General features: G+C 42.8%; 1 protein-coding gene across 1 annotated transcript in view; it reads left to right on the forward strand.

Annotated features, from left to right (window-relative positions):
• The window catches only part of LOC125885195 (DNA-binding protein SATB2-like), a 34105-nt gene extending 20605 nt beyond the window's left edge, over nt 1-13500 (forward strand). Inside the window, exons 6-12 of the mRNA XM_049570729.1 lie at nt 1139-1241; nt 4266-4316; nt 4628-5160; nt 5300-5512; nt 6093-6245; nt 7813-8004; nt 9574-13500. Coding sequence (XP_049426686.1) covers nt 1139-1241; nt 4266-4316; nt 4628-5160; nt 5300-5512; nt 6093-6245; nt 7813-8004; nt 9574-10209 — 1881 coding nt within the window. The 3' untranslated portion in view covers nt 10210-13500. The remainder of the gene's footprint in view (nt 1-1138; nt 1242-4265; nt 4317-4627; nt 5161-5299; nt 5513-6092; nt 6246-7812; nt 8005-9573) is intronic.
• Nucleotides 13501-14314: the final 814 nt, after the last annotated feature.

The following is a 14314-nucleotide window of genomic DNA, read 5'->3' on the forward strand; positions in this document are numbered from 1 at the left end:
ACGGGGAGATGAGCAATGATATGAAGTGCTTTGAGGTGGAATTAAGTTTCTTACATTCTTCCAGATGATCACTTGTGGAAGTACTGAGGTGAATTGTACAGCCAAATTTCCACACAGGTTGTTTGGTCGACACAGGGATTATTATTATGGATTATTTATTATACAGGGATTATTTTTACATACGTTTACCTCATTCTTTTAAACTTTTACTATAAACATCAGACATTGTAACATATGACAGAAAGTAAGAAAAAGCCCAATAGATCCTCCTTTAAATCCTTTAGATCCTCCTCCTTTAAAATGTATTTTGTCGACTGTTTAGTTCAGTAGAATAAAGTGGCGAGTCAGGAGATATTAGTTAAAATTATTTTCCTAGAAATAAACGTTTATCTGGATTTGATTCTGTTTCTGTCACACACACATGCGCACACATGTACACAGATAGCCAAGATGCTGCTAAGTATTTTCTCTAAACACATGTGGTTTCATCATCAGTTCACCACACACTTAGTGCACTGTGTAATAATCTCTCGCTCACACACACACACACTAGTATTGATACTGTCCCATGGGAAAGGATGCAAACACGCACACCTCAATTATCCTGCTCACACACACCCTGCAGTCATTAGACTTGAGAGTGTGTCATTTCGACTTGTGATTTATACACAGGACTTAGTCATGATGTAATTAGTGATTAGGGGAAGTGTGTGGGTGGTGTGTGTTTGCAGCCTGACTCATGTGAGTTTTAATCCTCAGGGTTTCCCATGTTGAGCTTTCACTTCTCATGTAGTCTCCTGCGCCGTAGAAGTGGCCACAGTGCGTGCTGGGAAAGGGAGGGTGGGTGAAGAGTTTTAATAAATCAGCGGTGAGCTGGTCAGCTGCTGAGATTTCCCATTTTCTGTAACAAAAACTCATCAGCCGGTCTCAAGGCGCTGCCACTCCCAAGACTACACACAGGCTTTTCATGGACTGACTGTTGAATCATTTCAAAGAGGAGGTTTAATCCCATCCAGAGGACAATATTCAGTAATAAAATGATGAGAAGTGTGACAAATATTTATGTTAGCTGCAACATTGTGTTTATTTTTCCCGAAGTTACTGTATTCTTGTCCATCTCTTTTTGTCTCTCTGTCAGAGTATGATCTCAGCGATAGTGAACAGTTCCTACTATGTCAACGTCTCCACCTCTAAATGCCAGGAGTTTGGACGCTGGTACAAGAGGTACAAACGCATGAAAGGTAACTCTCACACCTCATTCACATCCAGTCCTGAAGTAGCTGAGCACACATAAAGCCAGCAGTACTTTCTGTTATATTTCTCAACTAGTGGATTTTACTCAGATGACTTTATGGCACAAAATGAATCACTAATACTTTGCCTTTGAGCCAAAAACTGCCCTGGTGCAAGGCACTGGGAGGTCATGTAACAGCAGACAAATATACAAGCACTTAGTCTGCATGGTTGTGGTGTAATCTGGGCAATCCGATTCCTTAAAGGGATCATTTGGAATTTTTGAAGTGGGGTTGTATGAGGTACTTATCCATAGTCAGTATATTACCAACAAGAGATGTCAGTCCCAGCCAGTCACTCCCAGTTTGGAGAAGCAGACAGGAGTACCGCTACAGAGTGTAGGCAATGTACTGCTGTGGATGGGGGCAGCAACAAAACATGTCTTAGCCACCTAAAAAAAATGGTACCAGTTTAAGACCCTATCTACACTTATTTTTTAAAACGGAAAACTTCCCACACTATAAAAAAAAATTCCATTGCTTATCTCTGTCCATACTACAACTACAAAAATTATTCCAAACGCTCGCTGGTGTTAGCGTTCTTCTGCAGTCTCCCCTTGTTGCGAAGATGGTTAAGTGTACAGGCTAACCTTTTTCCTTTTTCAAAATGATGACTGGAGATCTCATCACCGTTGATTCTCTTGTAATATAAGGACCGAGGAACCTACTCAATGATACCAGTGATTCTCTGGACACACGAAAGTTTTCCTTCCACTCCTCATCAACAACAGTCCCACTGTTGGCCTGATCCAAAACCATCATTTCTGGTGGACCAAATAACACTGGGTGCAGCAGACAGGTCTGTTTGTCTGAAGTGGTACAGCAGTACTAAGTTTTAAGTGTAAAAGTAGTCATTAGACCAAGCAGTGCTGACAAAACATAAACAAACTGGTAGTCTGTCGTTATTGTTTCTGTAGCATGCTCATTACACAAAGCAACAACTAACGTGCCTGAATTGAGGAGTTTACGTCATTGTTTCTAAAACTCTCTGCTTTACTATGTCCACTCCAAAAACACTGTAATCAAAGAGAAAATTCAGCACCTTAGACAGCTGTTTTTTTTTTTAAAAAAAGTCTATTTTTAATTAACTAAAATGCAGTTTGTATGTGGACGACAGGCTAAAACTTAAAGGAAAATATATGTTTTTTAAAATATCTGCATACGTGTAGATGGGGACTAATCGTACACTATATTTACAGGGTTTTCACCGCTTCACCTTACCGTCAAACAGCCCTTTCTGATGAGGAACTGAACTAAAAGTGAAACTTATCTATGCTCTCTTCAAAGCCAGACTTAATTGAAAAAAAAAAGGAATTCCACCTCACAGTACAGGACTGGCTGGTCTAAAGCTCCTTTTGTCAAAGGAGTCTAGTGAATAGATAACGGCTTTAGTTCCCTGACAATGAAGGCTGTATGCAGCAAGGTAAGGCAGGGAAAATACCTTAAATACAGCATACACTTAAACGGATACTGATTATTTTAGGTGGCTAAAATGCGTTTTTCTGCTGCCTCCGTCCATAGCGACACATTGCTTAGCCTTTGTGGCAATATTCCTCTCTCTGTTTTCAAACTGGGAGTGTACCGACCAACATCTATACACCGACTATGGATGAGTACCTCCTACAGACCCACTTCAAAAAATCTGAACTATCACTTTAAATCAAATCTTAGCTTGATCTCTCTGGCATGAAGTGAAAATATTATGAACTTGGTGACCACAGCTGAACAGAAACCCGTATTGTAAAATTCAAACACACACACGGATGTAAAACTCAGTCCTGTTGTAATCAGGCTAGTGTGGCCACGTAAACACCATTTTTCACAGTAATCTGGCTCCTTGTTTGCATGCGAGCTCAGCCTGTCGCAGGTGTTGCTTCACTTCAGTGGCAGTTTTACGTTGTTTAGTAATCACCCCTGTAAAGTGTCGATCCATCAGTGAGCCGTTGCAGTTTATTGGGACACATTTCCTCGTTAAATTCTCCCACCTTGTTAAAAACTTTTACAGTTTTAGTGACCAACTCTCCCGCACCTCAACTGTTCAGCTGTTTATACTTTATTTACCTCATGTTGCTTTGAAATCTCACAAAGGTGGAGACTGTCAGAGCTCTTTTTAAAGCTGACACTCACTGCTAATCACAACTCGACTTAATATGACTCACCTGTCTGGCTGCCTTTGTTTTTGCGATTTAGTTTCTTTAAATGTGATGCTTTTTAATGAAGTTTTTCCATTCTTCTGTCCGCCCCCTGTACGTGTGTGTCAGCCTGTATGTGTCTAATCTGCTGCATGAGACGTCTGTCACTGACAGCTCTCAGTAGGAAGGAACTGTCACACATGGTTTGCATTAATGTCACCCTTAATACACATGACAAAACTAAATGCTCTTAACTCTTAATGGAAAACAGCAGCAACCCCTCAACACACACGCACAGCCACACACACGCCACCAAAACCCAGGAATAAGAGCTCTTCTTACACACACACACACACACACACACACACACACACGCTGGGAAGGTAAAAATCTGAAGCCCTGCCAAACCTCACTCCAACTTTTATTCCCCTAATAACCTAAAATGTGACTCTGAACCAAACCCAGCAGCAGTATAATAAGAAGCAGACGAGCAGAGAGGCCGTTAAAATCCAGGAGAGCAGAAACGTTGAGTGCAGTGATAAGGAGGAAACATTCTTCACTTATTTGATCTTATGTGGAGACTGTAAGTGAAAATAGGATGTCAGTGACGTAAACTAAAGACTTTGTGGTTTAAAGATCATCCTCTGAGCCACAAGACTGACCTGTACTTTAAACAATATATCCTAGAAAGGTTTTCTACACATCTTTTATTAACTTCTGTGCTGGTAGATTTGGTTCATCAAAGATATTTATGTTGGTTGTTTCACCTTGAAATAAATCGGTGTATCTGTGTCAGTGTATGTAACTAAATGTACTTACTGCTCTGATATTTCCCACTCAGGTGAATACATTGAGAAGATGTGGTCAGTACAGGACAAATCTGATATTAAAGGTAAGTTTGTCTTTTATTGGTGACTCAGTGGCACCTCACTGGGGCCACTGAGGCTTCAGTGACCAAGTGAATGGAATTCAAATTGGGGTTTAGAGGTTAAAGGCACCAATCACAGACCAAGGCTTTAATTTTAAAGCGCAATTTCACCCCAACCCCCCCAAATTTTTTCCTCTTACCTGTAGTGCTTAAAGTTAAATTAAGTTTGGTGCATGTTGAGGTTCAGGATTCAGATTTGGGTGAGGAAATAAATGTAATCAGTGAACAATCTTTTCAAATATATTGACACAAACCTGTATGTTTTTGTTACACAGTGGAGAGGGATCTGGACCTGAGCATCCTCAGCCAGCGTCCTCCCTCTCTCTTACCCTCCCCCACCCAAGTGGGCGCCCTGGGCAGCCCTGGAGCTCTGTCCATCAAGAGTGGCCTCGGGGACACTCAGACCTCCACCCAGCCTCACTGTCTGCCTCACCCCGCCAGCCAGCACCACACCAGTACACCACTGCGTCCCCAAGGTCCACCTCTCCTGGGCCACAGTGGGCTCCTGTCCCCCCAGCTCTCCCCTCAGCTCGTCCGTCAGCAGCTTGCCATGGCCCACCTCATCAACCAGCAGCTCGCCGTCAGCCGCCTGCTCGCACACCAGCACCCACAGGGAGTCAACCAGCAGTTCCTCCACCACCCGCCTATCTCACGGACCTGCAAGGGCCCCGGAGGCACTGCTGAGCCCGGCCTCAACTGCTCAGGGGCCGAAGTCTCCTCCAGCATTTACCAGCAAGTCAGAAACGAGCTGAAGAGGGCCAGCATTTCTCAGGCCGTGTTTGCACGTGTGGCTTTTAACCGTACACAGGTAAACACAATTTAACATTCTGACTGAGAAAGGTGACACCATAGGTTTCACGTTAATGCTGACCCCTTTGTGTGTGTGTGTGTGTGTGTGTGTGTGTGTGTGTGTGTGTGTGTGTGTGTGTGTGTGGGTGTGGGTGCAGGGTCTGCTGTCAGAGATCCTTCGTAAGGAGGAGGATCCACGCTCGGCCTCACAGTCGCTGCTGGTCAACCTGAAGGCCATGCAGAATTTCCTCAACCTGCCAGAGGGCGAGCGGGACCGCATCTACCAGGAGGAGAGAGAGCGGAGCACCAACTCCAACCACAACCTCTCCAGCAACCACATCTCCAGCAGCAACACACACAGACACCCACAGGTACACACACGCTCACAGGACTGATCCCAGATCTGCATTTGGGGATACCTTGAATACCTTGTTTGGGGGGGCAGGAGAAGCAGCGACGTCTCAGTAAATAAACAGCTTTTCATGGCACAGCTGACGGGTCTCTACAAAACACCCATTTTGGTAACAAAAGAGCCAGTGGAAACACAGCAGTGACTCACTAAAACACAACTGGTTTTGTTGTGTGTTGGTTACGAACAGTGGTCTGCAGCTTGGTAGGCGTCATACCAAGGTGACACATTGTCCACCATCCCCTCCACATCCTGATAACAAAGCCAGCTCATACTGTATACTGCGTCATTTCAGAAACACTGATATGTATAAAACGTAGCAGTTCATATTTGAATTTATTTGAATTTAAATATTAATGTCACAAAGGCAGAGATTGACCAAACCTCTTAAAAATAAATCTAATTCTTGTGTATTTGTGATAAACAGAGAAATTGTCCACTTGTGAAAATGTGGAATGTTATCGTCTTTCTATATCTCAACTTTTATGTAACCACGTAAATCTACAAACCTCATCTCAGTTCCTGTGTCCTGCTCTGTGCAGACAAAGTGCAACATGTCTGCTGCGGAGCTGCCGCTGAAGCTGGACTCGCTGGTGAACATCTCGTCAGGGATCTATGACGAGATCCAGCAGGAGATGAAGAGGGCGAAGGTCTCCCAGGCGCTGTTCGCCAAGGTGGCTGCCAATAAAAGTCAGGTAAGTCCCGAAAAAACAACCATTTTAGTGGTTAAAGATGCATTCCTTGATTTTATTTTATCACCCTTGAATGGGTGGCAAAACAACAACAAGCCTGAACTTGAATTCAGAAAGAAGGTAAGTTCCATTTTCTAACTGTGCAGGGTCTCATCAACATGCTTGATAATGTTTTTAAGAATGACACGTGAACACCCTGTAAAACATCCGCATACACATGATGTACACAGTTGATAATGTTTGAAGGAGCTGATGAGGGTGTAACATGCAGGTGTGTGAGTGTGTGTGTGGGCGTGTGGGGGGGATCTGATTACCCGCTGTGGCATACCATCATGTCTCCATCCTCAGATAAACAATGCGGGTGATGGAAGGCGAGATCAAAGCAGAGTCTGCTGGAGGGAGAGAGGATAAGGGGGGGCAAAGAGAGGAGGGCGAGGGTTTCAAAACCAGTCTAAATGCCTTCCCCCCCCACAAACCTCATGTGACGATTTATTACCAACACAGGCAGAAAGGGTTTAAGAGCACGTGTGTATTAATGTATGAACGACACTGAGAGATAAAGCTTAAAAGTCTAAATGATAAAGCAGTAAATGGACTGAGATTGCGGGGGGGACACAGAGGAGGAGGAGGAGGAACAGAAGGATGCAAGACGGAGGAAAAGATAGACAAGATGACGGAGGGATGATCACATTATTACCATTAATTTCCAGGCTGAAGGCTGCGCGTAAACAACAGCTGGTGGCAGATCCTGGGTCAGCCTAGCAAAGATAATCCAATCTTCACACACACACACACACACACACACTTGCAGACACTCGCTGCTCCCCTCAGACTTTTTCCTTCTTTTTTTTTCTTTCTCCTCTCAGGGAGCATTTTCTACTCTAACCCAATAAATACAGTATTTATTTTAGAATTTGAATACAAATATATATACTCAATTAACCCTGGGAACAACTCTTAGGAGCATCAGTGTTTCAAGTCCATTTTTAAACCAAACATAGTGGCTATAGAAGGAGTGATGTAGTCATGTAGGAACTGTTTTCTTTCCACTGAACTACACCCGCCAACTGTATTACCGCACAGAAGGAAGCATGCAACTATTGCTATCTCACCTAGCACCACCGAGCTAACTAATGTTACAGCTTATCCAAGGAGGATCCAAGGGGGTGACCTGTCCCTTGTCTGTGAAATACAGCTTTTGGTCCAACGAGCAACACTTTGCTGATTTTAGAAAAAGACATTGTCAGCAAACACAGCAGAGAGACCAGCAGTGATGTAAACCACAGCCACACACAGCCTGGCAGTCTGCTCCAAACACACACAGAACAAACAGACAATCGCATGCATTAAGTCAAGCCGAAGCCTTTTAAAATACCCACTGCTTACAGGACAACAAAACAAACAAAATCTGCCACACAAAGCTTTTTAAAACAAAACTTTTTATAGTCATCTATCCAGACGAGCTCATCAGAAACAAAGGACTCTAAAGTGCAGTCATTTAATCATCATATAGTGAATAATAAAACATGACATGAGCTTCGTCTTTTAATTTCACCTAATTCTCCTGTAGGGCTGGCTGTGTGAGCTGCTCAGGTGGAAAGAGAGCCCGAGCCCAGAGAACCGCACACTGTGGGAGAACCTGTGCACCATCAGGAGGTTCCTGGCTTTATCGCAGGCTGACAGAGATCAGGTCTACGAGGAGGAGTCGAGGCAGCAGCACAGCGAAAGGCACCACACCGTCCTGCACGTCCCAGACCAGCAGGTACAATCATACAGATAGTATGTGTTTATTCTGAAGATTAAAGCTGACTGTAGAGGGAAAAAAAATAAGTGTGAAGATCAGATTTTTAAAGATACACACCCACTCTAAACCACACTACAGCCATGTGCAAGCAAAAGACACAAATCAAAGTGTTTTACGAGTGAGAAAATGTGAGCATAGCGCTGTTAAGAAAAGTTTCCTCTGTCTGTCTCGCTCCGTCTGTCTGATCCCACCACCTGCTCCTCCAGCAGCCCTCCTCTTTGTCATATTTGTGTCCCATAAGTCATTGAAAATAGAAGTGGTAAATGACCAGCCCACACACTTCCTGCTAAACACTCCTCCATCCCACCCTCTCCCCAAAACCAAAATGCTCTCCCGTCTGGCCCTAACCTCAATATTATTCAGAACATTCCCTGTAATTATTGAAGTAGAGAAAAAGGAATTGCCATTATCTTTATTTAGGTCCTTTAATTTTGATGGACCACAGATTTATGGTGCTGGATTCCTGTGTTTGGGTGTGTTGGCCGACCCGCCCTGTTAATAAGCTCTAGTAGTGTGGTTGTTTGTGTGATGAATTTGGGACGTCAGCGTGCATGTTGGCGGGTGATGGAAGCTGGTCAGTCACACTTCCGCTTGTACTACATTTCCCTTAATGATTGTGCAGAGGGGCAGAGTGGTTCACTTATTACTGTGGGCTGTATTGTAATTACACATCATGAGGCATGTTCACATGGACTGTGGTGCCGGATCAAACTGTAGTGTCTCTACATCCACATGTTGAGTTAAACCCTTAAAGTGTATTGAATCAGCAGCAATGGTTGTGTTTATGTGGTCATAAAACAGCACATCCCCAACATAAATACACTGTTAATGTTACCACAATGATACAGACAAATAACTTGGTTGCACTAGGCAGGTGGTGCACAATATCTCAACGAAGCCTGCCTGTCACTCCGCCTCTCTCCTAATAAAGCGCTGTTGTTTGCAGTTTTCCAACATGCTCCTGCTCAAACGTAAGATAGCTTTTTTTTTACTTTGACATGTGGTAAAAGAATTGAGGCATGTCTTATGACAAAGGAGCACAACATGAAGTTGTATTTATTTTAAATGTGTGACAATTTCAGATGGAAAACACAGACTTGGTGTCCAAAAGCCTTAACTGGCGTTAAAAAACAGACGCACATGCCCCCCAAGAACACCTCAGCACCCTCCTTCAAACATATTGCCTCCAGCTCCACTCGACGTTCTCTAAGCACCCCTGTTGAGAAATGCTAAATAAGTGCAACAAGTGCAAAATACCAACGTTTTTATACTCATTTGAGGTCCCTGTGGTGGCCCCAAGTGATCATTTAGTTTGTTATGCATCAAGTCAGCCATGCCACATGCCACATGCCACGTGTGTTGAAACATCCCTATAAACGTCTGACAAACAGGGCCGTTACCTAGGAGACTGTCAAATTCCGCCAACATCTACATTGCATCTGACAAAGTATACAAAAAAAGCCGAAGACACCAGGGAGAGGGCAAACAAAGTTGAATTATCTAAATGTAATTTTCTTTTCTTAACAGGTGATCCACAGACAGCCCCTGCCACCTCTGACCACTCCATCTCCGGTTCATGAAGACCCTCAGCCCATCCCGTTGCTGGTCTTGCATGGCTCAGAAGACACGCCCCAGCGTGGGATGAGCCCCGGCCTTGGAGGGGGAGGAGCAAAGAAGGCCCGCTCACGGACACGGATTTCCCTCGAGGCTCTGGGAATCCTGCAGAGCTTCATCGGCGATGTGGGGCTCTACCCCGACCAGGAGGCCATCCACACCCTGTCGGCCCAGCTGGATCTACCCAAACACACCATCGTGAAGTTCTTCCAGAACCAGCGCTACAACGTCAAGCACCACAACCAGGTCAGAGAGCCTGTTCCCGGGGAGGACGACAGGGAGAGCTCGAGTCCCAGCGAGGGCGGCGTCTGCACAGTGGAGAGTCGAGTGGAGGAGGGCCTCTCTGCGTCTGAGGAGTCGAGCGAGGACGGGAGAGGATCAGTGGAGGCGTTCAGAACAGAGGGAGGAGAAAGAGGAGAAGAAAGAGATGTGGAAATGGAGACAGAGAAGGAAGAAGGGGATGATGGGAAAGCCTCAGGGCCAGCGACTTCCTCCCTGTCCCCCTACAGCAGCCTGGACAGCCCCCACTCTGCAGAGCAGCAGAGATAACAGCAGAGAAACAAGAACTGGATGGAAGCAAAGGACAGCGTCAAACTGTGAAGCCCATACACAGACAACCTGTGAATAAACACACTCTATCACCTTTACCAGAGCTGATCATCAGAGCTCGTTAATATCTGAAGAACTGTGGAAACATATTTAAGTAAGTTTGACTGAAAAGGGATCCAAAGGTACGACCACTACCTACAGATACTTCCAGCATTTTTAGTTTGATGCTGCCTGTAAAAGACAAAAACACATTTCCTCCTGAGTTTTCTTTTCTTTAGTGAGGATGGGAACACATTTCAAACTGCTTTAAATCATCATGACAGCATACTGGAAAAACAACAAATTCCCTAAGTTATATTAGTTCCTTCAAAGTGGCACCCTAAGAAAATGTCCAGAACACCTCTGTTAGCTTTACAGGTGACTGTAAGAAGACTCCTGCAGCACAATCCACGTCTTTCACAGTTCTGTCTGTTACTGATGCTGCATTTCCACTGAATGGTTTGGCTTGACTCGACTCACTTTTGGTACCAGATTCTTTTCTCTGTTTCGTTTTCCACTTGTTGCCCTCTCAGTGGAGGCAGGATTCAGCATAGCAACACCATGTGAAACCACCATGACACCATTCTTAAAGTGTCAGTCACTGGATTCTTTCATCAGCAACCTAACAGAGACATGTTTGTCAATTGTACGATGTAGTGTCTGCAGTGTAAGGCGTAGTTTTGCGGGCTGCCACTCTTTAAAATATGGGTCAAAAAAGTTGCGATTGATATTGACAGTAGCTTGGCAAGGATGTTTTTCTTTGGCTGTAAAGTAGTTCCAGCACTTTTTTAATGACACAATACCCATGGTGTTTGTTCCAGTGACAACAATATCTTGACGCTAGCTAGATAGCTAACTTAACACTACGTTATAAGGTTTGACTACACAGTTAACATCCAGTTTACAACATGTACGGTGATAAAAGCAAGACTCACCAGCAACATCCAGTGTCCGGCCGATCTGCTCCCAAAAATAGGCTTTTCTGTCTTTACTGTGATAGTTTCTGACATATCAAACAGCTCGAGTTAGTATGTAGCTAAAGGAGCAGCAGTGACGACACCAACGCCTTTCTGAAAAGTTCAGAGATTTTGAATCAGGAAGGCGTTCAGAGCAGCCGCACAAAAAAGCCGGCGCTCACTGAAAAAAAAAACACGCTGGGTGTGGTGCTTTTTCTCTAGATGGCCGCACAGTCTCACATCATTAAACAACTGAAAAAAGACACTGGCACTCAGACAAAAATGGTATGTGGACACGACCAAACTCAGTTTTTCAGCTCGGCTTGCTTGGGACCTTTGTCAAAGTGGTACCAAAAAAGTACCAGGTACTATGCACAACTTTTGCAAGTGGAAAACAGAATAAGAGCGAGTCGAGTTGTACCGTGCGCTGGAAATACGACATATGAACACGGCTTCCTTTATAGTCACCATATAAATGCAATGGTGTAACATGGACGCTGTGTATTTTGATGAATGGATACAGATTAAAAGCATGGACAGAGGAGAAGTGGATTACACTGCAGGAGTGGTTTGAGAAGTTTCTAATCGTCAGCCACCTTTTAAGCTAACAAGGTTTATGTTTATTTATGTATGTTTTTGTTTATTGTATTTTCAGGTTAAGGTTAACTCATAAGAGTTTGGTGACTTTTTCTCTTAAAGCAGGAGGTTTCACAGTGGGTGTTAAAGGGTAACTTTGGTATTTTTAAAACTTGGAGTTTCCCATGTTTTTGTGTCTAAGTGACTAACTGAAACAACAATTTTTGAAACTGGTTCAGTATTAAGTGAGAGCAGTGCAGCTGGCAGTTGTGAAGCAGGCTGCAGTGTATTCAGAGCATGTTCACACTGTCAATATACATCCAGCGAAAGTTTTTTTTTTGCCACTGACAGGCTCAGATTGTGATTATAAATGTCTGACAACATCATGGAAAGGATCCTTACAGAAACAGACATTTTAGTTAGATAGTGTTTAACCAGAAAAAGACCCAAAATCACCATCACCAAACACACCAGGCTCCACTTAAATTAACAGTAATTTTAGTGTGTGTAGAGCCAGCATATTTTCACATCAGCTTTGTGAATTTAGGGTTTATTTCAACCAGACCAGAGCTGGTGATTGTTGGAGCAGTGGAAAGACGAGCCAAGACGGCTTTTGTGAGTTTTTCATTTTCATAAAATGAATAAACCTGAAATTGGCCACATGGAGTCCACTGCCAAACGTAGAATTTCACCTCACTGAAGCTTTTGAGTAAAATCCTCCCAAACCTCACACAAGTTTTTTTTTTGTCAGATCATAGAAATAAATACAAAGGAATGAATAAATAAAAATACTTTGAGAAGCTGCAGTCGGAGAGCTTCTGTCTGAGCAGAGGTGGGAACACTGATATTGGTTTTCGTGTTAGATGTAATCATATGGGGACCAAAAATAAACTGACACTGGGCAGTATACCCCATGAGACGGGCATTCACCTGTAACACTAGAACCTCCACCCAGACTGAAGGCCATTTTAAATCCTATGAAATATATATGCTTTTCATCAACTGAGCTCTACGTGAATCTGACAGTAAATCAGTTCTGCGCTTCCCTCCCGTCGATATTTATTACTACCTTTATATTTACTGCAATCTGAGTATTATTGTTGTAATTATAGTTTTGCTATTATTTTCTATGATATGACGACATATGTCTTTGTAAATGTGACCAAAAAAAGAGGATGAGCAAGTCAGTGTTACACAGTTTGAGTGTTAAAAGTATGATTCTTTATTTACGATTTCTAAAACAAGACTCAAAGAGAAATGTTCTGACAAACAGTTTTGCATTTATGTACATTATGATGTAAATGTTGACAATCCACCTGCAAAACTCATCACATGTGGGATGCAACCACTGTCACTGACACTGTTCTGTGTGATTTGTGCCACACAGGAACAGGGCATGAAAACACAGCATTAACATTTCAGTTTGACAATCATCTCTGTCCTGGATGGAGCACGCAATGTTCCTGATTTGTTCCACTTTGACGTTTTACCATTGTTCTTTGATTCTGTTGTGGGCAGGACATGAGAGTCTGATAAAACTTTTTCCAAAGTATAATCCGTGTGGAAAGTTTGCCCTGTTTGTCTTTTGAAAACCTCTGTTAGCTGGTCCCACTCTTCAACAGCTCAGTGATGACGCAAACACCTGTAAACAAACTTCATTGTCTCAAACTGCACCCTGCTGCCATTGACCTACAGAGAGAAAAACGAAAACACATTTAAAACAGAGGGACACTGACACCAACTAAAATGTCAAAGTTTCACCAAGATAAAAGATATAATACGAGAAAGCCAAAAAATAAATAAATTAAAAACCAGTAGCTCAGAGAAAATCAAGATATGCTTTTCCGAGAAAAGTACATTTTATCAGAACAATCAAAACAATTTTCGTCTGTAAAATAATCATACAATTAATAAACAGATGTATAAAAAATTATAAATAAATAAATAATTAAAATATATAAAACATTTAATGAAAACAAATACATACATAAAATAAAAAATATAAATAAAATTAAAATAAAAAATAAGATGCACAGATATAAAAGAGAAGCTCAGTACTATTGTGTAAAAGTAGGCAAGAAAGCTGTCATTCCACTCCCGTATCTTCGCCCTCACTTACCACAACTCTGCCCACAAACTATATAAAAAGAGCAGCAGTCAAATGCACACACAAAGTGCACAGTCCTCTCCAACCTAACCACAGACACATGAATGTAAAAACAGCAACTGTAAAATGCAAAACACAAAGTGCACAATGCAATTAGATGGGTGGGGGGCACAGACGTGTCTTTTGAAATCTCCCATATACAACACAAAGTGTAACTCCTGAGCTCTGTGAGATAAAAGACAGTGAAGCAGCCTATAAAGGCTTTTAAATACAAAGTCTTCATACACTGAAAGTTCACACAGACACTTTTGAAAGAAAGTAACTTTTACTTTCAGTAATATACGATAGTATGCTGGCACAGTTCAGGTCAACAATAAAGCAAAATGTGTAAAGTGAGGAGTAAAATGCATTTTTCCACACTAAAATC

This window comes from Epinephelus fuscoguttatus, linkage group LG24, assembly GCF_011397635.1.
Source record: "Epinephelus fuscoguttatus linkage group LG24, E.fuscoguttatus.final_Chr_v1".
Taxonomy (NCBI): domain Eukaryota; kingdom Metazoa; phylum Chordata; class Actinopteri; order Perciformes; family Serranidae; genus Epinephelus; species Epinephelus fuscoguttatus.